We start from the raw sequence: 25,192 nt of genomic DNA on the forward strand, positions 1-25,192 counted from the left end.
AAGGAGGGATTTCACATGTCCCATGATCAGTACCTGAAGGGAGATCTCTCCCTCACCATCACTGATGCTGATTACACTAAGAGGACCTGGTACACCTGCGCCTGTAATGGTAAAGACATCTGTGATGTGAGTCTGCAGATAGAGGGTAAGTGTGCTCGATGGATTGCCTAGTTATTGTTACTAAACCATTATTTATGTAGACAGAACTTTATTTATCTGGAGTAAATAAGGTAGAACATAGAATTGTAAACTTCACAAACATCAGATATGTGGGGAAAAATAGAAGGAGCTTGTATGTAATGTTTAAATGTTTATATCAGATTTGCAGTTCTGAGGTTACATGGTCAAATCAGTTGTATATTACATTGAAGTTTCTAATTGTTTTTTCCACAGCCTGTAATTCTTCAGTTCAGATTAAGCCTGGTGAACCTCTGGTGCTGGATTTGCTCATATCAGAGTCAGTTGAGGTGATTTATAACAGCACAGGTGCAGCTGCTCCCTCTAGTGGACAGATCTGCACAGTGGCTGGACACTCACTGAAGTGTAAACCTGAATACACTCGGAGAGTGTCGCTCATCTCTGCTGTGGAGCTGAGAGGAACCGCACCATCTGATAGTGGAGTTTACAGCATCAGAGACACTAAGAATGAAGAGATTATTCAGACATACACAGTTACTGTGGAAGGTAAGTGTGGTTACTGTGATTTTAATGTTGCCTAGAATTACTATGTTGGGGAGGGGGTTGTGCATAGTATCAGTAACTATGTTTACATGCACATCAGTGGTTCAGTATTAGTTTGACTATGAATGCTAGGATTATGTAAACAGCGTGGACTGAGTGTCATAGTTTGAGGTCTTGGTCTTAGTTGAGGTCCTGTTTATCTAAGCATATCCCCAATAGAGCATGTGGACGCGGTTGATTTTCACTGGACTCTTTGTGGTGGATTCTCACATGGACACTCTTGGATCCAGCCACTGATGTTTTACGGCACTTGGTGTGATACCTGCTTACTCATACCAAAACAATCATGAGTTATTGAGTGATGAGTCAGAAAAATTAAAGTGTTTGTATTTGAAGGTGTTACAACCCTGTAGTTGGGAAGTTTGACACCTTTTTTATTTGCTCAGTTCTTTACTTCTGTTTGTTTGTTTTTGGGAGTAGGGAGGGTTATTGTGCTTAATTTTGTTTGTGTTCAGTTGGGACAGTTGGTTGTTTTGGGCAGCAGGGCTTGGTGGTTGGCATGTTTGCATCTGAGTCCCTATCTGCGTAGAGTTTCCGTGTTCTCCCTGTGTCTGTGTAGGACCCCAGAGGGAACCTCCCAAAAACATGGAGGTTAGGATGACTGCATACTCTAAAACTGTCCTGTATCAATGTGAATTGTGCATGAATATAGATGTGTGTGTGTGTGTGTGTGTGTGTGTGTGTGTGTGTGTTCAGTGATGGTTGGTGCTGTGTGTGTGTGTGTGTGTGTGTGTGTGTGTGTGTGTGTATGTGTGTGTCCAGTGATGGGTGGTGCTCTGTGTGTGTGTGTGTGTGTGTATATATGTCCAGTGATGGGTGGTGCTCTGTCCTGGTCTGAACCTCCTCCCCTTCCAACCAACTAATAATAATAATAATTTTTATTTCTAGTATGGCTTGTTTGTTTGTTTGGTTGTTTTTTTTTAGTTTGGCCTTGTTCTGGAGCTCAATCCCTCTACATACGACCCTCAATAAGTCAACAAATACTTCACCCTCAATATCACTGTTCACTGTGGTAATTATGCTGTGTGTTAATATGTAAATGTAGTCAGTGATGGTGCAGTAATTATGCTGTGTGTTAATATGTAAATGTAGTCAGTGATGGTGCAGTAATTATACTGTGTGTTAATATGACAGACTGGAGCTTCAGCAGTGATCATAGTTATGATGGAGCACAGGTGGTGATCAGGGTGGTGGTGGTGGTTGTTGTTATTGTTGTTGTTGTTGTTGTTGTTGTGTACCCCCCCCCCCCCCCCCTTTGTGTAGCTCATTCTCTCCACTGGTTCATTCACTTTGAACTCTGAGTATGTTACTATTCTACATTTACAACAATATCTCTCTACAAGATCCAGATTTGTTTTAGTTTGATTTCTAAACAGTTCTCCATCGCTGTAATAGTTACTTCCTGATTGAATTTGATTAGATACTGATATGGAGGTGGGAGGTGTTGAGCTCACCAGAGGACACAGACACTTCTACACAAGTGGTTACTATAGTAACTGGTGAAACATTATGCATACCTACTTGTTAAGATCTTGTGCAGTGATGCTGTTGAGATCTTTTTGTAAGGAACTGGAGCTGAACTGCCCCTGTCCCACAATCCCTCTCGATCCCGTCACAGTGTTCACTCTGGTACATACACACATGATTATGACTCTATACTGTTTAAATAGTGGTTTATATTTACTGACAATTCTTTGTGTGTTGCAGAAGTCCAGCCGTGTCCAGATCAGAGCTCCACAGTGACGGTGTTGACGGTGCTCCTGGCTCTGACGGGGGCGGGGCTTGTGGCAGCAGTGCTGGTGATTGTGCAGCTGAGGAAAAAAATCAGCAGTGAATGAAGACTGTAACCATGACAGCAGAGGAGTTAATATGAATGGACTAAACCACTCAGATGAAGAGCAGAGGTGATCTCCCAGTAATAACCATGAGGAAGTCTAAAAGAGATGATGAATTATTTGGCTCTCTTGTACACACAAACGTATGTACCCACACTGCCTTTCTCTGTACCATTCTGGGGTCAGAGATCAGTGTATGTTTGATCATACCTGATCAGTTTTATGATGTTAGCATTCTTGAACTCACCTGGTAGAGCAGGTACAGTAAGATACATCTCCAGAATCATGGTTTGATCCTCAGAGAGGACACATGATGTCATACTGATAAATATGCATCAGTCACTATAAGAGCACCTGCCCAGTACTGTAAATGTAATGGAAAGATGTTTATGTAAAAATTTAATATAAAGATGTTTATGTAAATATTATTATGTGATCCTGTGATGTAATTTAATGCACATGTAAATATTTTTGTGTCAAGTCATGGAAAAACAGGTATTTATTTCTGTAGCATCTTTTAAATTTTATTTGCCTTTTATTTAAGAGTCTCCCCTTATTGTCCAGGTTATATTTTCAAGAGTTCACTTGTGGTCTTGGTGATTATGGTCAGTTGTTGTGGTTGGTTTTTCCAATGCTGTAATGCTGCATTAATTTCAAAGCATTCTGCTCAATAAGTAGCTAAGGTTTGCCTGCCCAGGTAAAGCAATCTCCAATATTAAGTAAACCAGACATGTATTATGGAAACAGACCTGCTTCATGTCATTTCTTTTTGAGAAAGGTTGACAGACCCTGTGATGTTTACTGTTTTTATCAGCTGGCTATTATTAAATGCAGTTGCTAGTTAACAGTGTCTGTGGAGTAATCTGTCTAAGGGCAAGATCAATTCACTAGAGTTAGATCTGAGATGCATATGGATAACAAGATGAATCAACAGGCATTAAGTAACTAGAAAGTAAAGATTGTAAACAAACAGTGAGTTGTATTAGAATCAGTAGAGTTCTCATGAAGTGCAGATATGTGCTTAACTACGTTTATTTTATGAGTGTAATAAGCTGAACATTTGACAAATTTTATGATTGTACCATAAACCTTTAAGGATCAGTATCAAAATAAATGTTTCCAAAGGGAGGATGAAGGCATTAATGAAAGGAGAGGAGAGAAGGAGTACAGAGACTGGTGCTGCTGGTATAATATGTAGTTTGGATGTCACGGAATGCTCGCCTCCCGCGAGTCACGTGGTTTGGCCCGCCACGTGCAGTGGGAGGATCCTCATTTGTGGCCACACCTGCACACACCTGCACCTCATTTGTTTATATGTATTTAAACCCCCCGTCATAGTGTGCAAGATCGTTGGTCATTGTGGATGTAACGTCTTAATGTCATGGTTAATGGTCTTGTCATCGGTAAACGTATGCGTGTTTATTGTGCTTGTTTCATGTTAACCGTTACAGGTTCATGTTTTTCGTGTGTAATATTTGAGTGCCGTTATCGTTCTGTGTAACTAAATGTACGTCCCAGTCACTGGAGTCTGTGTGTCCTGTAGCACTCGGGCCACCACGCGTTACATTGGAGCTTGAGGTCCACTGTTGAGTCTCTTTGCCAAGCCTGGTGGCTGTAGCCTTCAAATTCAGGGAGATAAAATGTCATCAGTACAAAATGCAATTTGCTGGCAGGAGTTGCTTAATGTTTATCTTAAAATTTCTAATTTTTTAATTTTTCATCTGTCAGCACTACTTTGAGCCAATGATGTTTTAAACTTTGCTCATGAATATTAATGAGGTGTTTTGCTCTGTGCCTCTGCAAATCCAACTGCTTCTCTTGCAGTGCCTTATGGGTAAAAACCTGCCATGTGTTTTTTTTTTTTGTTGTTGTTGTTTTTTTTTTTAAATCTCAGACATAAGATGTAATGCGTTTATTTTGAAATACAAAAAGAAATCATGTTTTATGGAACTTTTTGTTTAAATGTATTACTGTATTTTGATGCCTAATGCATTGTTACCAAAATACAATATTTTAAATGCATCTATACTCTGTTTATCCTGAAACTGTCGATTAGTCTGATATTTTTGATATTTTGAAGTAAATGTTACAAGTCCCAGTTTGAACACCAATTTATTGCAGTAACAGACACAAAATGAATACTTTTAATAATGTTTGAGGCATTTAAAATGTTTGATAATTTGGGGGAGCCTTTATGGAAATGATTCATGTGAAATGGCTGTTATTTCTTAACAAGTGTTAGCAAGTAAAAACAGCACACTAAAAGAAAAACATATTTGATTAGTGGATTTATGTTAGAGCACCAACTGGTTAAAAATTTATCTAAAGTATTGATCTAAAACTCTAATGTATATATTTCAGTTTACTTTAAGCTCTCGTGAGGAACTTGTCAGGGATCCCCACCCTCACCTTCTTTCCTGGTATCACAGTGTGGATATAAATTCATAATTTGATGCTTTATTTGGATGATACTTTGTTATTTGTGACTGACCCAGTTAATTCGGTACCCACACTTATTATAATTATTGAATCCTTTTTTGAGGGAAGGTTAATATTCTTAAAATGAATTGTGTATCCAAAATTAATGATCTACTACAGTCCCTTCCTCTGGAGGTCCCTGTGATATATTTTAAACAATTCGATGCTCTGTGTGAGATTTATTTGAAATGGGAAAATTACAGCAAGCTGTTGTGAGTGGTGGTCTAGGGCTACCTAAACGTTTACTTTATTATTATACTATAGCCCTAGACGTTTGGCTCACTGGTCACTCCACTCTGAAAGGTCTCCCCCATGGTACGGTACCATCAGCCCCACTGCCACGTTTACACTGTGTCTCAGTAAAAGTATCATGGTGCAGTAGTTCAAACTCTGGTTTCAGATTTGCTAAACTTATGGAATAAAGATGTAGAATAAAGCCATATGTTTAAATGTAATCCCTATTTGAATCCTCTAACATTTCACTAAACCCAAAGTTATGTATTGCAAAATCCCCCATTATGTGAAAGGAGTGGGTTGACTGTGTTATATTAAATATGTATAGATAGAAGATATTTATGATTTATGAAGGGTATAAAAAACATTTTGGATCAAGACTCATTAAAATCTTTCAACCACATGGTGCAGGTATTTAACTTGCCCAGATCACAAATTTGGAGATATTTGCAATTAAAACATCTGCTAAAGGGAATTTTTTGGCGAGGTCAAAATTATCCGCAATAGGCAGAGTTGCTTTGTGAGATGTTAAATATATATGGTAAGAGACATGAAGTATCTGTTTACTATTCTTACTCCTCCCCATATCTCTGTGTGTGTGTGTGTGTTTGTGTGTGAATCACGGCCCTCCCTCGTTAGTTGCGTGTTACACCTGTCCCTTGTTAGTCATCATTAACGTGTATATGTAAATCCTTGAGTAATAGTCAGCCCTTGTCAGTGTTTAACCTGACATATGCTGTTACCACCCAATTCTGTAGTGTTTAGTGTCCTACTTAGTGTTTGCAACATTTCTTTTACATGTACCGCTGTTCGTGCTTTGCTTTCTGTTTTGTTATGTGTTTCTGTGTGCGACACAGCTCGTCATCATTTCAGCATTTCAGTCAAGATATGTTAAATCATTCAAGTGTTTAATCTGGTGGCCCACACTGTTCAAACACTAGATTCTGTTTAATCTGGTGGCCCACAGTGTTCAAACACTGGATTCTGTTTCATCTGGTGGCCACACTGGTCAAACACTGGATTCTGTTTAATCTGGTGGCCACACCGTTCAAACACTGGATTCTGTTTAATCTGATGGCCCACACTGTTCAAACACTGGATTCTGTTTAATCTGATGGCCACACTGTTCAAACACTGGATTCTGTTTAATCTGGTGGCCACACTGTTCAAATACTGGAATATGTTTAATCTGGTGGCCACATTGGTCAAACACAGGAATCTGTTTAATCTGGTGGCCACACTGTTCAGCACTGGATTCTGTTTATTCTGGTGGCCCACATTGTTCAAAGACTGGATTCTGTTTAATCTGGTGGCCCACACCATTCAAACACTGGATTCTGTTTAATCTGATGGCCACACTGGTCAAACACTGGATTGTGTTTAATCTGGTGGCCCACACTAGTCAAACACTAGATTTTGTTTAATCTGGTGGCCCACACCATTCAAATATTGGATTCTGTTTAATATGGTCACCACACTGGTCAAACACTGGATACTGTTTAATCTGGTGGCCACACTGACCAGGCATCTGTAGGCATGGCCTTGACTCTGCCACTGGCTGTAGTAACCAACCAATCAGTTAGTCTAAATTGATGCAAGGGCTGTTTTTTGTTACAGTAAATCACCAATCAGATTGAAGAGTTAATTTCGAAAAAAAGAAGCCCCAAAACAGCAGAACAACTAACATTTTAAAATACAATCTTATAATAAATGTGAGACATTGTTCCTTTATTTTACTTTATTTATCTTCATTATCCATAATCATAATTATCTACATTCACAACATTTCATTCTGCCATAGATGAAACATGTTCCTGTGACATAGGCGGCACAGAGGAAGCGAGAGGTGAAGTCGAACAGATATGTTCTTTATTTTCCATTGAATTCTAATGAAGCAATAAATGGGTTTAGTTAAATCTCCTGAGTCGGAGTAGTGTTGCACCAACAGACACTTGTGACCCTGTCCGCTAATGCACAGCTCTGTCCCTCCGAACCTGTAGGAATATAAATAGTGTTAGGTTGTGATGAGGAGCAGGTGACTCCTGTTAGAACACAGGTGATTGCCATCGGGGCAGGTAAGTGGTACGGTTCTGGTCTGGAGTGGACATGTCCCTCCTGATAGAACAGAACACACAGAACACTACAGAGTACATGTGAACCCACACAACCCTACAGAGTACATGTGAACCCACACAACCCTACAGAGTACATGTGAACCCACACAACGCTATAGAGTACATGTGAACCCACACAACCCTACAGAGTACATGTGAACCCAAACAACACTACAGAGTACATGTGAACCCACACAATGCTACAGAGTACATGTGAACCCACACAATGCTACAGAGTACATGTGAACACACACAACGCTACAGAGTACTTGTGAACCCACAGAACCCTACAGAGTACATGGGAACCCACACAACGCCACAGAGTATATGTGAACCCACACAACGCTAGAGAGTACATGTGAACCCACACAACGCTACAGAGTACATGTGAACCCACACAACGCTACAGTACATGTGAACCCACATAACTCTACAGAGTACATGTGAACCCACAGAAACCTACAGAGCACATGTGAACCCACACAATGCTAGAGAGTACATGTGAACCCACACAACGCTACAGAGTACATGTGAACCCACATAACCCTACAGAGTACATGTGAACCCACACAACTCTACAGAGTACATGTGAACCCACAGAACCCATGTTGTTGTTTATTCCAGTAAACATACTGGCCTTTTGTTATCTTTGTAAATGTCACATAATAAACATGAAACTTACAGAACACAACAGAAAATGTATTGAAACACACCGTTAATTACAGTCCCAACTTGCTGTCGCTGGCAATGTGAAATATTTTGTTTCTTTGATTATTGTATGATGATTTCTCTGAAATATTTATTGATCATATGTATTGATAACTTGGCATAACCCACCAGAATAATATCTAGGCAATGTAGTTTAGACTTTGTAGTTTCACAGAACAGCATTATCAAAATGTTAGTAAAAGTGGCTAGTAGGTGTCACCGTGGAGATCAGTGTCAAGTGTTTTGAAGCAACCACCTGTAGTGCACCAAAATGCAGTGGACAAACAACTGTTGTACACTGATTAAGGACAAAGGTACCACCACCTATAGTGTACTGTAAATGTAGTGAACAGCTGATGTACACTGATTAAGGACAAAGATACCACCACCTATACTGTACTGTAAATGTGGTGAACAACTGATGTACACTGATTAAGGACAAAGGTACCACCACCTATAGTGTACTGTAAATGTAGTGAACAACTGATGTACACTGATTAAGGACAAAGGTATCACCAACTATAGTGTACTGTAAATGTGGTGAACTGATGATTAAGGACAAAGATACACTCCAAAACAATGTGCACATATACGGCCATTTCAGTATTTGTGTGCTGAGGGAACTTTGATAGATATACAAAAGCTTTTTCATCCAAATGTATTACACATGTTGCACACAACTCAAGGTTTTTAACTGATTAACTATAACAAATATCAGGACTGTGGGGATTCTGAACCAGCACTGAAAATCTTTAGAAAATCACTAACCAAACATAATCTGTATATAATACTAATTCATTAATAATAAATGGTTTCAATCGATTAAAAATTAATCAAGTTAATCACAATAATAGACTATGACTAATCATGATTAATCATTAAGTTTAAACATTTTAATACAGTATTACAATACTAGTATTTGCTTGTATTTTCGGGGATAAACATACATGTGTTCTATTGGAATAAAGGAATGCATGATAAACTGGTTAAAGGAATCCATTGTTTTGCTTTATTGTATTGGAAAATCTCAGCTTAGTTGAATAAGAAGGAAGATTTTTAAACTTGCCTTTCAGAACATGTGTGTTAAATGAATCAGTTCCAGCAGTTTGTCATTAAATTCATATTAGATGCATGTATGTTTAAATAAGTTTCACGGAGCACTCCGCCCCCCACGAGTCACGTGGTACTTTGTCGCGTACAGGGGGATTCGTGTGTGTGTTTGTAACCACGCCCCCCAGGATTGCACACACCTGCCCAGGGTTTAATGGTGAATGTTTGTCTGTCTATTTAAACCCCTTTCAGTGAGTGCACCCTGTTGGTCATTGTTGCTACTTTGTGTAACTGTCGATATATGTAAATAACGCTGTGGCCGTAACGGCTGTTTGTGTTATCTCCATTTCATGTGTATGTGTATGTGTTAGTCGTCCAATGTTCAACATGTTATCATGTTCACCATAGAGGCATGTGAGTGCCAGCTTTGTCATCTGTGTTTAATGTTAATAAACGTCTGGCACCGTCAAGGGAGTCTGTGCGTCCTGCGGCACTCGAGCCAGCAGTGTTAAAATAAGTAATTTGCTTCTCTGAAAAATCCCACACTGACAGTAAAACCACAAATAGAACTCAGTGTCTTGATAGCTGTGCTTTTGCTTGAATTTAAAGTGATCTTCACAGGTCATAATGTAAATAATGTTTATTGTGATTATTATTCAATACCATTTAAATTCTGCTAACATACCAAATACAGGAAAATAAATACTTTTTCTTCAGTTCTTTACTTGAAATAAAGAGACACATGCTCACATGCCCAGCATCCAGCAATTAAGAAGATTCATTTTTTCATTCATGTTATGGAATTTGAATAAATAAGTATGTGTGCTGCATAGGACTGGACTTTACATTATTATTATAGAGCAAGAACAGAACACTACAACCAAAACACAGTGGCACAGTTTTAAATATGAATCAATAAATGTGCAGGATGATTGTACACGTGTGCAGAGGAAATGCATGTATAACAACTGTCTATAAGAAGTGTCTGGCAAGTGTCCATAACCAAAGCCGTAAAGTGACAGAGTGCTGTCCATAAGTGACGAGTGAAAGAGATCAGCACTGACTACAGTGTATGTCAAGCACATGAACAGACACAGGGCTGAGTGTGTACCTGGAACATTAACGATTTAGTGACAATTGACATTTGAGAATGAAAAGCATTTTACTGGGTAATAAAATGCTTCATTACAGCCCAATGCTCATGATGTTAGTTGCTATTTAGCATTAGCTTTAGGCTATAATGCTATAAATAGGATAAGTAATCTTGCTAATTAATGTTAGTGGTATTGACTCAACACATGGTGAATACAAATTACGTTTCTAGCAGATTGTCTAACGGAATTACAATTAGCTAAAAGTCAAATACAAAAGCAAAGCAGTAAGTTAAGTTCCCCCAGCGTTTCAACCATATAAACATACTATATACAGTCTAAGGTTTCAGTTTCTGACATAGTACATATGTACTCTCAGTATAAACATATGCTTTATAACTCAAATAAATAAATAACAGAGCATGGAGTGGAAAACATGAATCAGAAGCAACTAAGAGCCCAACTTTAAACCTTGCAGTTAAACTGATGCCCTACCACCTGTATTAACCTCAGAGGTGTGTGTTTCTCATAGTTAAACTGATGTCCTACACCTGTATTAACATCAGAGGTGTATGTTTCTCTTCAGGGGTTCCACAGATATGCACAACTACAGCATCCTGAGATCAGTCCTGATGGGTCTACTGATCTTAGCTGGTAGGTTTTACCTGTTTGTAGTTCTGGAACAAATACTGACAACCTCATAAATTAAATATTGGGTAGGATTTTTATATTGGAAAAACATTAACAGCTAAAATAACTCGAACACCTTAGGTACAGTGGTGCCCCCAAGGGGTGGCTACAGCCACCCGAACTGACACTGTTTCCTACAAGTTGAGAATTTACTTGTGAGGCTAAATGTGGCTGGCTAGTGTTGGTTAGTCTGTAGCAGATATAGCTGTAGTTTATTGGTGTGTATATCTGGTTTGTTAAGTCGTGTTACTTTTTTGTTATATTGACATTTTAGATGTGCTACCCTCAGAAGTGGAGCTTAAATGGGTGTCATTCACCCGTCACAAACTATACCGAGAAGCCTCCAGGAAAACAGTATTTATAAAACTAATTATTAAGTTATTAAAACAGTATTTATGAAACTTATGCGTTTCAAGAGTCAATCAGAATACATCTGATACATTAAACACCTCCAATTACAGATTATCACATTAAGTACATTTTTTGTTGAACAACCATATGAGATAAACACAATAACATTCATATACCCACACTGTTGCTTTTTAAAGCACAATTTCTTAGACGCTTAGTGCAATTTGTTATTATTTTTATTTTACTTTTTTTTTTTTAAATGTGGCTACATTTACAATTTTGCATTTGTCTAATTTAGACTTTATGCCGTATTTACTGGGGATACCCATACAGTTCCCTGTATTTGGTTATTGTAGTGTTTGTAGTGTTTACTGGGGTTACAGGTATAGTTCTGTGTGTTTGGCTACTTTAGGCATTGTCTGTAGCCTGTATCTGGGCGTTATGCTGTGTTTGTAGCCTGTATCTAGGTGTTATGCTGTGTCTGTAGCCTGTATCTGGGCTTTTTTGCTTGCACTCGTATACTGACATTTCAATCTCTGCCTCTGTTAGTAATATTAAAATGAACAAATTACATCAGATTGATCTGAATGGAATATATTTGTAAATATTTTTGTAATTTGTGCTGGACATAAATAAAACCTTTTGTTCTCAGCTAATTATTAATATTTATGTTTCATTAACCTACACCCTTGATTTATTGGTGATAATTAATTCAAATTGGAATTTCATAGGTTTATTGATGATCCCTTGGCTGATCTCATGAGAATATCATAATCTGATAAGGAATTAAATTGTGTTCAGTTTATTATACACTATTATAATATTGATTTGTATCTTTGTATTAACCTGCATAGCCTGAAATTACTCTGTGCTGTGAGGCCTTTTTAGTGTACCACCACAACCCTAACCCTCTGCTGTAACACAGTTTAGTGTACTACCACAACCCTAACCCACTGGCTGTAACACAATTTAGTGTACCACCACAACATGTTCACTGGTCCCATCTGTCCCCCACTAAATATTTTCTGATGGCACCACTGCATAAGTAACCAGGGTTGCAGATTGTAACCGATAATTCAAAGTTTAAATTTCTATCTATTAAATTTTCTATCTTTTCATAGGCAAATCAAATATAAAGTTGAAGAGGGACACAGTTTCTCCTTGTATTCTACACTGTCTCTCTCTGTCTGTGTATCTGCAGTTTTTTCAATCATGTTTCATGTAATGCAGCACAATTCATAAGATATGTTTTGATGTTACTGACTAACACAAAGATGTTAGTGACTTAGGTTGTTAGTTGGGAATTTGGTTCAGTATTTCATAGTAGGTGTTTTGGTATAGCAATGACTTATGCAGCCAGAAAGTATGAACTGGTTCTTGTGCAGTGATCTTGTCTCATAAATCATGAGCTTTTCTCACTTACACTGTAGTGAGATTAAATGTATAAAATGTTTTAACAGGTAGTGTTAATTTGATGAAAAAGTTAAGACTGGTTCAGATCTAGCAGCTGAAGAAAGTTGAGTGTGTGCTGTTGAATGTGTTGAATGTGTGCTGTTGAATGTGTTGAATGTATGCTGTTGAATGTGTTGAGTGTGTGCTGTGTAACACAGATTTTTCCATCCTCCGTCTTCTCCTCTTCTCCAGTTCTTCATTCTGCATCATCTCTTAGCTCACTAAAGGTGAATCTTCATGACAATGCTACTCTCCCCTGCATTCAGACATGTTCTGGTCTGGTCACATGGACTGTGTCCTGTAAACCACATGACATTCTGGCTCAGTGTGACCAGACATCCTGCCAGTCAAAGGAGGGATTTCACATGTCCCATGATCAGTACCTGAAGGGAGATCCTCACCATCACTGATGCTGATTACACTAAGAGGACATGGTACACCTGCACCTGTAATGGTAAAGACATCTGTGATGTGAGTCTACAGATAGAGGAGGGTAAGGGTTTGTTCTCTCAGTCTTTGCTGACGAACCCTTAATGATTTAGGTTTAATAGGGTGAATTAGATTGGAACCCATTTGAAGTTCCTGAGGGATTTCACATGTCACATGATCAGTACCTGAAGGGAGATCTCTCCCTCACCATCACTGATGCCGATTACACTAAGAGGACCTGGTACATCTGTGAGTGTGATGGTGTAGGGATCTGTGATGTGAGTCTACGGATAGAGGCTAAGTGTCGTCCTTTATTTTCCCTACTAAACATTTGCAATTGGAAAATAAAAATAAGGTGATTCCATTTGGTGGTAATCTGTGCGTGCGTGTGTGTGTGTGTGTGTGTGTGTGTGTGTGTTTGTCTATGTGTCCTTGCAGCTCCTGAGGTTTCCATGCAGTTTACCTCTGGAGAATCTCTTATCCTGGATGTGCCCATATCGGAGCCAGTGGAGATGTTTATTAACAGGACTAGTGATGACAGTCCAAACATTGTCAGATTATGTGAGGTCATAGGTCGTGAAATTCAGTGTGTCTCTGAGTATGAGCAGAGAGTGTCATTCAGTTCCAGTCTGCAGTTGAAGGAGCTGAAAGCGTCTGATAGTGGCGTTTACATCATATGGGACATCAGTAATAAGGAGACTGTATTCACCTTTAGAGTCACCATAGAAGGTAAGACTTTAACCTGCCTGAGCACAGTCATGTTCAGGATACTCTCAGGTAACCTAATGTGTAAATCAAATAGCAAGATTTCATTTTTTTTATGTTTCTATCTGGTTGCTTGTAAGTCTGATGTTGTTGTAGGAAAGAAAATGACTGTGCCTTCAGTAAAAGGTGAGTATAATCTGCTGTTTTATATTTTCATTATATACTTCACAATATACTTCAGTATGAAGACAATCAAAATATAGTGAAACTCACAGTTTTGAATAATAAACTCATTTACTGACCAGTAATATGAACCGTTCCTTAATAAACTTAATAAACAGAAAATACATCACCTGTGTGTGGTCCATCCACACTGATTACATTGTACAGTAGAACATCTCCTACATGAAGAGGTTCTAGTGGAGGGGAACCCTGCACATCAGAGTAGACTCTTCCTCCTCCTCCTCTTCCTCTTATTAGTTACATAATAATATATACATTTCTCAGACTCAAGGATGCTTTACAGACAGATATCAGCTTTTACAAACACTCACACTGTAACGTTGGATGTTATATGTGAATGCCAATGGGTGCGGAGCAGGACGCACAGACCCCCTCATCTGTGAAGGTTGTTTATTAATATAAAACGTGGACAATAGTGGCACTCACATATAACATCTACGGAGAACATACTTAAATAATTAGCACAATGAACACATACACATCAATAAGGAACAAACAAAAACCCACATTACTGCTACAATGTATGTACAGACTGATGTAAACACAAAGTCGCAACAATGACCAACAAAGGGAGCACACATGGACAGTTTAAATAGACACATAAGACCTTAACATTAAAATCTCTGTCACGGTATGGCCCCTCCCCGCCCCAAACATCTCCATGTGTGTTTTGTCTGCATCGCCACGCCCTCTCATGTTTCTCACTGATTCTTGTTGTATGTCATTGTTGTGTGTGTATAAAAGTCCCTTGTCTTATCATGGATGTTGTTGGTGTTTGAAACCTTAGCCTGCTACGTCTTATTGTTTAAGTGTATTAATAAATGTCTGTTTCAATGTGTCTCATCCCCACATCCTGCTTAAGCCTCCATACGTTACACCCTCTACACGTGTGTGCCATCCCGGGGGTCGTGGTTACAAACAGACACAGTACATTTGTGAATCCCCCTGCACGTGGCAAGCTGTACCACGTGACTTATGGGGGAGGAGCAGTCCATGACAGAACCCCATCCTATGGGCCGCGGCTCCCAAAGCGTCCACCTTTGGGAGTGCGAATCCCAGGTTGCCGTGCAAACACACACAGACAGACACTGCACGGCTCTGCCGGGTGCCCACTCACTACCAGGCGGGCCAGGAACCACCAACTGGGGAGACTTCTCCAGCTGCAATCCCGGTGGACGTGGTTACAAACAGAGACACAGTACATTTGTGAATTCCCCCTTGCACACGGCGGGCTGTACCACATGACTTATGGGGGAAGAGCAGTCCGTGACACACACACTGATGAGAGTAGCACTTCATTCAGTATCTGAGTTATAACCACCCATCTACTGAATAAAATACTAGGACCAGTTTATTGGATTAATATATCCTGTTAAATACTGGGAGGGTGGAGGGGGTGTTTAGTTTGTTTCATGTTATTTAGTTTGTTTTTTCCTCTTACTAAAGTAAGTAATATTTATCTCACATATGCACACAGTTAAACTAAGGTAACCAATTTAACCACACAAATCTAATTTGTTATAATACATGGAGATCATATATATTTTGTTGCAAGTATTGTGTGAGGGATCGTATTTAAATATTACAATAACGGGGAAATGTGATGAATGCTGAGGGATCTGTGTTCCTCTGTTCAGGTGTAAAGGAGAGTTTGGTGGTCAGAAACTACCAAGGTCTTCTCATTGGGTTTGCCGGGGGTCTGGTGCTCTGGGTGTTGATATGCCGCTTTTTTTTCCCACTGCAAACACACTGTAAGAATGTCAGGAGAAGAGTACAGTGCTTTATCAGAGATCGCTGTATGGATGAGGAAATGCGTGGTCCTTAATACGACCCCTTGAAGACAGTATGTGTATATTCACACTCTGAATACGACCCCTTGAAGACAGTGTGTGTATATACTGTAATGACTCTTCCTGTGACAGGCTGTAATGGAGGATAAATGTAGACCTTCATAGTGAACAGGAGAGCTCACACTCTCAGGCAGCTGCTGGCCATGGGGTCTCATGCTAGAACTGGAACTGGAAATGTACTACAGCCATTGATCTCACTATAGCATTAATCCCACTATAGCATTAACCCCTATGTAATCCCACCTACATCCAAATACATCGATTCAATTTAGAATTAATGTCACTTTATGTGCTAAAATAATCAATCCATTCTTTTATCACTAATTCAAACAGTATTTACATATTTCCATTTCAACATTACTTTCTTAAAATGATCAAAAGTGCCTTTGTAACATGCATTGATGGGAACATCACACCTTGGTCTGTGAAAAAGAAAAACTTTTTTTATGGAGTATAAATACATTTAGAAAAGGTGTGATTATCTCTCAGGTTTCAACTTGGACACACACACACATGCACACGCACTGTAAGTCTTGCTTTTTTGGGAGGATTGATACCATCACCTGTGAGCTGTGTTACAGCAGGGTGTTTATTAAAAAACAGAACAAAAACCCCAACTTTTTGGGTCATGTGACCAGCCAGAAACTCATTATGATGAACTTCCAATCACTGAATGTTTTACCATTGTTGTTTTACCTTTGTTTCCAAATACAGTAGATTGTAAATAAGATCTGGCAAAGCTACTGAGATCACTGGTAAAATATTTACAAATAGGTGTATTTTTGCACTGAAAATTCATTACATTCCATTTATATGCACTGATGGAAGACTGTAAGATTTTCTTCTTATTCTAGAGACAGTTGATTACCTGCATTGCCAAGTGAGAATTAATTTATCGTTTGTATGCTTGAAATTTAATAAATGCATTTATTCTTTTCTCCCTGTTGTTAAGTGTATTTAGGCTGTGCCAGAGGACTGTCCATTATAATTAATAAGTGTATAGTTACTGAAACATTTTTTTTATATTTTATATTCAGTGTGGAATAGTGGCACCCAGTCAGAGATGAGAGAATTGTTGGTAAAATGTTCTATATATTCTCTTCACATGTTCACTGTAGATGGCCTTCTCATCCCATGATATTTAACAACCTGTTGGTACAATCAAAGTCCTGTTGTATTATTTTGCTTCCTTTGTCACATTGTTTAATGTTGTTGAGGTCATTCTCAGTGAAGGTCCTGATGAAATGTGCTGCGTCTGTGGCTTTAGTTCTGCTTTCTAGATGACAATGTCTCCAATTATATTTCATATGTATGTTGCACATCTTGGTTTGTTTTGACCCCTATGACCCCTATGTGTACAGTTCTTAGCCACAGTAAGAGAGCTTTTTAAATATTTTTATGTCGTACCATAACCCAAAGTCTGCCCTGCTATTGGGGGTATGTGTGGCTGCCTGATCTGCAAGGCAGAGGCCATTAAACCAGTTGTATTGTATATGGTTTGTTTGCACCTGGAGGTAGCTTGCATAACTGGACACTGCAGGGCACTAATAACCCATTGTAGGTGGTTACTGTGGCTTTGGAGAATAAAGGAAACTGAAGAAAAGCCAACCACCATGTCTCTTGAAGTGTTGTGTCTACTTACTCTGACGTAGTACTTTAGTGTTGCATTACTGGCTATAGATGCAACAATATTCACAGTCATTACATAAATAATTACGTGTAGAAACCTATAATAATTACGTTGACCAATTACATAAACGAAGACACTACATAGACCAATTGTTGTATTAATATGTTTAACACTAAGAACTCTGCATTTATGTATAAACAGAAGATTGTTAAAAAGTTTTTCCATTGAGTATATAAGGCTGTAATTTTCAAACAAGCACATCTATGTAATGTTCGTATGTTTGATATGAAATAATGAACATGCATTTCCTGGCAGTTAAATTTACCGCCTTCTTCGTCCTGCCTCCCGCTAATCAAAGTGAAGGTACCTGCTTGTTTTGGACTGTGCATGTGCAGAACACCACACTATATTACACTACCTTTGTACAGCGGTACCTCACTTAAAGTTTATAATTTTACGGCACTGACCACATCTGCAGGTTAAACCAATTGCAGATATAGAATACTCACTGCATTAATGGGTTAATGGATCTGACATAGACCTATGAACATACAGACACAAAAGCAAATTATTTAAAGATAAAATGTCTCAAAAATTATTCTTTTATCTTGCAAACAAAGTCTCGACTAAACGATACTGGCTTGTAAATATTTTTGTGATATCTTTCAACTCATATTATCCTGCTTTATATTAAGAGTGCATTTTGAACAGTTATTGAAAAAACAAGTGAGCTGTCTGCTGCTTCCATATACACCAATAAGTTAATTTATTAAATCTTGAACTTCTACTGACTGCAGGTGTAATGACAACCTGCAAACAAGCATGAGAACAGAAACACATTAATTTCCATCAAGTCATACTAAAATCACTCCACACACTACATAATTAGGCCCACTTGGCAATCTTATGAATTATGAATTTGTATCAAACTGCACTTATGCAAACCGTCAAGAGTCTAACCAGCTGTTAAACCTGCAAATTACAATGTAACAAAAGACAAACAAAATTAGAAATTTGACAAAACGTTACCTTAACAGGCTTCAATATCACTACTAACAGCTAAAGCTAAGGCTAAGGTTTTGTTTACCCAGATACAAATAAGCTTTAGCTAGTTAATATGTTGCATGCATACTGTCATGTACCTACATATTTGCAATAATAAAATATCAGGTCACTAGCTAGTTTAAGGAACAATATTCCTCTCGAATTTAAATGCAGTGTCTCTCGTTGCAAAACAAAATGAATAGGACAAAACAGCTCATTAAAATGGCCTAAATTTAGCTGCTAAATGGCCAGTTGTCAGGGGACTAATTAGTGTGCCTACCAAGTTCTTGGCGAACGATACGCTAGCAGATACCTGCACCCCCCTTGATACCCACAGTTTTAGATTTCATTAGGCATCGTTAGTTAGCCAGCTAGCTAAACTTAACCAAATAAGACTGTAGCTGAATAAAGCAGTTCGGACCAAACACACACACATTTATCAGGCTAACTAATAGTTAGCTAGGAGATTTCTGTCATGTTCACACCGTTAAATAACTAGCTAGGTAGCTAATAAAAATGACATAATTACACCATGATAGATCCAGATTATAATTACAAAGAACCGAGTAGTTACAACACTATTTCGTGACAACTAGCTAGCTACAATATTTGCTATTTGTGCTAAAATTTGTTCGTTATGCAAGTTAAAATATACAGCTAGCCAGGTAATTTAGCTAACTAGCTTAGCTACCTTTCTTGGGGTACCTTAGCTAACTAGCTGGCTAGGTTAGCTGGCTAGGCTAGCTAAGATTCCAGTTATAATAGACGGAACATTTCGCTATTTATATATAATAATACATTTCCTCATTTTTAGTTCCTCATTCCTCAAAACATTTTTGTTTTGTCAAATTACAACGTTTATCTTTGTGTTATATGTTGTACGAACGTTGAATGATAATTATGGGAAATTAGCAGCCTTTTCGCCGCAAGTCAATAGAAATCGGTTAAGCTTTCTCGTACTTAGATGCACAAATTTCATCTTGTTAAAGTGTTTAACATAATTAACATGATTGGGTTTTCATTTTTCATTTTCATTTAAACAACACAGACCATATTTTCTCCTTCACTCCCTCTGCCAGAACTATAGGGACAGCTAATCAAACCCTCACCCACAACTACCACACAGCCAGTTACCACTCAACCCTAATTATCCCCACAGCTAAACAGTCCTGGAGCTCTTGTATGTATTCATTGTTAACTACTGTATCTATTCCTTGTGTCTCTAGTTTTATCGCTGGTTATTGTTCACTCATCCTGTGTTCATTGCACTAAGCCTGCCTTTATATTAAGCCCCTGTCGTGTTCGCTGTTCGTGTAGCATGTGTTCTTTATTCCACATTTTCGCCATGTAACCTGTTCCCAGTTGTGTTTCTATCGGTGTATTTGTTCTTTATTATTGTGCTTTCGTTTTCTGGCTCTGTCCGTCTCTACATGTTGACCCCCATTCTACTGACCCTGATTTTGTTCCAGTATGTTCCAGAATACTTGCGTCCTCTCATTGGTCTGTTCCAATTTGCTTCTCGAATTTTCATTGGCGTTCCCGTTGCCATCCCGTTGCTGTCCTGTTGCCTTGTTTCACTTCTGCTTTACAGCGTGCGGTAAGTGAAGCCGAGCGCGCTTTTTATATTTTCCCTTCGATTCTTTTTTGCTAAGTGTTGGGCTCAATTTCTTTTTGTGGTTTTAATTCCGGTACGTCAAGACCTTACTGGAAAAGTGAGATTTAATGGGCGAAGTTAGCGGCCAGAACCGCTCGAGCTAGCTAGCTGCTCGTTAACCTGTCTGTCGGTCATTTCTGTGTGAAATACAGGGTGTCTGACTATCTGGCTACTTTACATGATTAAAATGACCTAAATGATTGATTAAATTCACCCAGCGCACCTGAAGTGGTGCTTCACATCTCGAGATGGACTGTGTTGCTGTATTGTGTGTTTTCCAAGTGTCGCTGCTTTTGTGGAGAGGCGTGCGTGCGTGAGTGAGTGTCTGACTGAGTCACCAAGTGCCTTTGAATGTGACTCCTTTCTGATGGCTGAAATTATTCCTTGGGTTCGTATGCAGGCAAAGTAAACATCAGATATGTTCACATTTATAGTTATGAGAAAATATGACTCAGTGAATTAACACTTTCCAGATTAAGCAAACTGTCAACACACAAATTGAGATTAATTCTGATTCACATTGTCATGATGGGATTCTTGATGTAAACATAAATGTAAACAGTTAACTTAAAAAGAAATCCTCTGAAATATTTGGTGTTCTGGTACAGGTGCAAACACCACAACCTTGGTGTTCTGGCAGCACACAGTTGCAATACACTGAAAGAACTCCATAGTATCCTTGACCATTAATGCGCAGCATTGTTCTTCAGCACCTGCAGGTGTATAAATAGGGAGACACGGTGATGAGGAGTAGGTGTCTCCAATCAGTTTTCAGGTGATTGAGAACGGGGTAGACAAACAGTATGGCCCCCGTCTGATGTGGGCATGTCCCTCTCGGTGGTGGACCAGCCACCATGACAGCATGCATACATTTTAAAGATATTGGAAAAGAAGGCACATTTATGACACATAGATATTGGAAAGATATTGGAAAAGATGACACATTTATCCAAGGTAAGTTAAAATTATGACTGAATACAATCTGAGCAAGTGAAGGTTAAGGGCCTTGCACAGGGGCCCAACAGTGGCAAATGTTTAGTATTGGGGCTTGAACTGGCATTTTTCTGACTGTAAGTTGAATACCTTAACCACAGAGCTACTACTCATTTTTACCTGGTTTATGTTTTTCATGTGTGCAAACAAAACTCTATATTGTCTTTCCATTCATATAAGCAGTGTACTGTCTACATTTCTTTTTTGTAATTAACAGTCACTTAGGATCATTACACCAGCTTTGTCCAAATAGTGTTTAATGACTATTCCATTCACAAACAGATGTTCCTGCACATATCTTGAAAGACAGAGGTCCCATGAAAAATAGTATGGGTACATTTATTTTTAAAATCATTAGAAATTATTCGATACAATTGATATTCGATTGATAAAGTAATCCAAAGTTGAAGTAACTGGCAGAATACTCAATTACTAAAATAACCTATAGCTACAGATTAATTGATTCTTTTACATATTGCTATCTATGGTTTATCAGCCACAAGAAAACTATTTCAGGTTTTATAACATGTTTGTCAGATAAATTTAAGGCTCATAGCAGTGCAGCCAATGACTGACAGTTTTTGGGTTTCCCTGTCCCAGTACACCTGATCCAAGTCATCAGCTCATCATCAAGTCTTCCATCAGCTGGATCAGGTGTGAAACTGTGCAGGGCAGTCTGTCTCCAGAACCACCAGATGTAGCAACCAGCAGATGTAAATTACTTTCATATGTAGGCGACTTTCATACTTCTCACGTGTGTTAGTGTTCCTAGAAATATCTAAATGAATGCTGGGAATTAGGGAATTTAACTGGGTGATACAACATAATGGCAGGACGTTGATGTTTTGGATCCTGGATTAATCCTCCTCTGGCAAATGAAGACTACTGTGCTGCTGAGGTGTACTGGGGTTTAGTTCTTTTTTTTACTGTGGGTTAGTGGTTTAGTCCCGTTTCTAATGTGGGTTAGTGGTTTGGTCCTGTTTCTATTGTGGGTTAGTGGTTTAGTCCTGTTTCTACTACAGGACTAAAGACTAAAGGCTAAAGGCAGACTATTGAAACACAGGGCTATAGGCCTGAGATAAAATGTGAAAACTCCTTTTTTACAGGGTATGACATAATGTTTACTCCAACAAGGCATTGTGCACATGAATAAAATAACCTGTTATTTCCACTAGTCATTACACAAAGGAGATTGAAAGTGGATTACTGTTATCTTCTGAACCCCAGTTCTGAGTACCCACTGCCCTGCAACCAGCCTTGTACCTGACAAACATGGTAATAAACCTGAACTAGTTTTTCTAGTAGCTGATACTGTACATGGCAATATGCAGAATCAATTAGTCTACAGGTCTGTAATGCACCTATAAACCAGGAATACCTACTAAAGTAGACAGTGACAGTAGGTGCAAAACAGTAGGTGCAAAAGTAGCCGTGTAAAACACAAAGACATTTATTGAAAGACACAACAAAAACAATGTAGCGCTTAAACTAACTTGGTCAAACACCGGCAACATCCACATTTAAACAAGAGACTTATATACACTCACAATAATGACACAAAGTGAGGAACAGATGTGATACACGGGGAGGGCGTGGCCATACAAACGAGCACGCACGCACACACACGTCTGAGACATTTGGGAGGAGGGGCCGTACCGTGACACCAAGAAAATGTTTCCACCTCAACTAAGCTTTAATTCCCCATATAAACGTCATTGTATTTGGCGCATGTTGTTTCCATGAACTTTGAGTTATGACACTTATACCGATACATTTAACCTGTCAATAAATAAACTTTTAAAAAATAAATAAATAAATTATAGATCTAATCTGTCAATAACCACCAACATCCCACCATTGCTCTGGTAATCTGCCTCTTTGTTTGATCTATTTGTCCTTCGGTTTTAAGTAACAAGCTGCAACTTTGGATCAAAGCACAAACTTTTGAAACTATCAAAATATTCTGAATAACTACAGGCCTTCATTTGATCACAGTATCATAAACGTTTTCGCATCTAATAACACATTAGACAGTTGCTATGTTCGTCTGCCTTACCGTCACAATGAATCTGTTCGTAGGTCAGACTTTCTGACCCTGATCACTTCTGCCTGAAATCCTGCTTCAACTATTCATAATCCAAGACATCAAAATGTTTCCATTCAAACCCAATAGCGCTCGTCACTATGATACTGCACATATTTAACAGGCATAAGAAGCACCGCTACAGATCATGTTGGTATAACATTAAATTTACCGCCTTCCTCATCCTGCCTCCCGCTAATCAAAGTGAAAGTACCTGCTTGTTTTGGACTGTGCATGTGCAGAACACCACACTATATTACACTACCTTTGTACAGCGGTACCTCACTTGAAGTTTAGAATTTTATGGCACTGACCACATCTGCAGAATACGCGGTTAAACCAATTGCGGATATAGAATACTCACTGCATTAATGGGTTGACTGCCAGGAAATGCATGTTCATTATTTCATATCAAACATACGAACATTACATAGATGTGCTTGTTTGAAAATTACAGCCTTATATAGTCAATGGAAAAACTTTTTAACAATCTTCTGTTTATACATAAATGCAGAGTTCTTAGTGTTAAATATATTAATACAACAATTGGTCTATGTAGTGTCTTCGTTTATGTAATTGGTCAACGTAATTATTATAGGTTTCTACACGTAATTATTTATGTAATGACTGTGAATATTGTTGCATCTATAGCCAGTAATGCCACACTAAAGTACTACGTCAGAGTAAGTAGACACAACACTTCAAGAGACATGGTGGTTGGCTTTTCTTCAGTTTCCTTTATTCTCCAAAGCCACAGTAACCACCTACAATGGGTTATTAGTGCCCTGCAGTGTCCAGTTATGCAAGCTACCTCCAGGTGCAAACAAACCATATACAATACAACTGGTTTAATGGCCTCTGCCTTGCAGATCAGGCAGCCACACATACCCCCAATAGCAGGGCAGACTTTGGGTTATGGTACGACATAAAAATATTTAAAAAGCTCTCTTACTGTGGCTAAGAACTGTACACATAGGGGTCATAGGGGTCAAAACAAACCAAGATGTGCAACATACATATGAAATATAATTGGAGACATTGTCATCTAGAAAGCAGAACTAAAGCCACAGACGCAGCACATTTCATCAGGACCTTCACTGAGAATGACCTCAACAACATTAAACAATGTGACAAAGGAAGCAAAATAATACAACAGGACTTTGATTGTACCAACAGGTTGTTAAATATCATGGGATGAGAAGGCCATCTACAGTGAACATGTGAAGAGAATATATAGAACATTTTACCAACAATTCTCTCATCTCTGACTGGGTGCCACTATTCCACACTGAATATAAAATATAAAAGAAATGTTTCAGTAACTATACACTTATTAATTATAATGGACAGTCCTCTGGCACAGCCTAAATACACTTAACAACAGGGAGAAAAGAATAAATGCATTTATTAAATTTCAAGCATACAAACGATAAATTAATTCTCACTTGGCAATGCAGGTAATCAACTGTCTCTAGAATAAGAAGAAAAGCTTACAGTCTTCCATCAGTGCATATAAATGGAATCTAATGAATTTTCAGTGCAAAAATACACCTACTTGTAAATATTTTACCAGTGATCTCAGTAGCTTTGCCAGATCTTATTTACAATATACTGTATTTGGAAACAAAGGTAAGACAACAATGGTAAAACATTCAGTGATTGGAAGTTCATCATAATGAGTTTCTGGCTGGTCACATGACCCAAAAAGTTGGGGTTTTGTTCTGTTTTTTAATAAACACCCTGCTGTAACACAGCTCACAGGTGATGGTATCAATCCTCCTAAAAAAGCAAGACTTACAGTGTGTGTGCATGTGTGT

The 25,192-nt window shown here is 38.5% G+C and overlaps 1 protein-coding gene and 1 long non-coding RNA gene across 3 annotated transcripts in view; both read left to right on the plus strand.

The window, feature by feature from the left end:
• The window catches only part of LOC118241406, a 91,892-nt gene that overhangs the window by 32,048 nt on the left and 34,652 nt on the right, over positions 1-25,192 (plus strand). The gene's annotated exons all lie outside the window — the stretch shown is intronic.
• LOC118241383 lies at positions 10-3,006 on the plus strand. 2 transcript variants are annotated; one of them, XM_035526268.1, is made up of 4 exons: positions 10-145; positions 394-684; positions 2,308-2,370; positions 2,449-3,006. In XM_035526268.1, the coding sequence occupies exons 1-4, from the start codon at positions 16-18 to the stop codon at positions 2,577-2,579; spliced, it is 615 nt and encodes a 204-aa protein (XP_035382161.1). In that variant the 5' UTR covers positions 10-15; the 3' UTR covers positions 2,580-3,006. The 2 variants fall into 2 exon arrangements, with proteins under 2 accessions (XP_035382161.1, XP_035382162.1); XM_035526269.1 differs by lacking the exon at positions 2,308-2,370.

This window comes from Electrophorus electricus, chromosome 5, assembly GCF_013358815.1.
Source record: "Electrophorus electricus isolate fEleEle1 chromosome 5, fEleEle1.pri, whole genome shotgun sequence".
Lineage (NCBI taxonomy): Eukaryota > Metazoa > Chordata > Actinopteri > Gymnotiformes > Gymnotidae > Electrophorus > Electrophorus electricus.

Coding starts and splice junctions, on each gene's coding strand:
- LOC118241383 (XM_035526268.1), top strand. CDS start 16: ATGTCCCATGATCAGTACCTGAAGGGAGATCTCTCCCTCACCATCACT. Junction 146..393: donor TGTGAGTCTGCAGATAGAGG/GTAAGTGTGCTC, acceptor TTTTTTCCACAG/CCTGTAATTCTTCAGTTCAG. Junction 685..2,307: donor ATACACAGTTACTGTGGAAG/GTAAGTGTGGTT, acceptor TCTTTTTGTAAG/GAACTGGAGCTGAACTGCCC.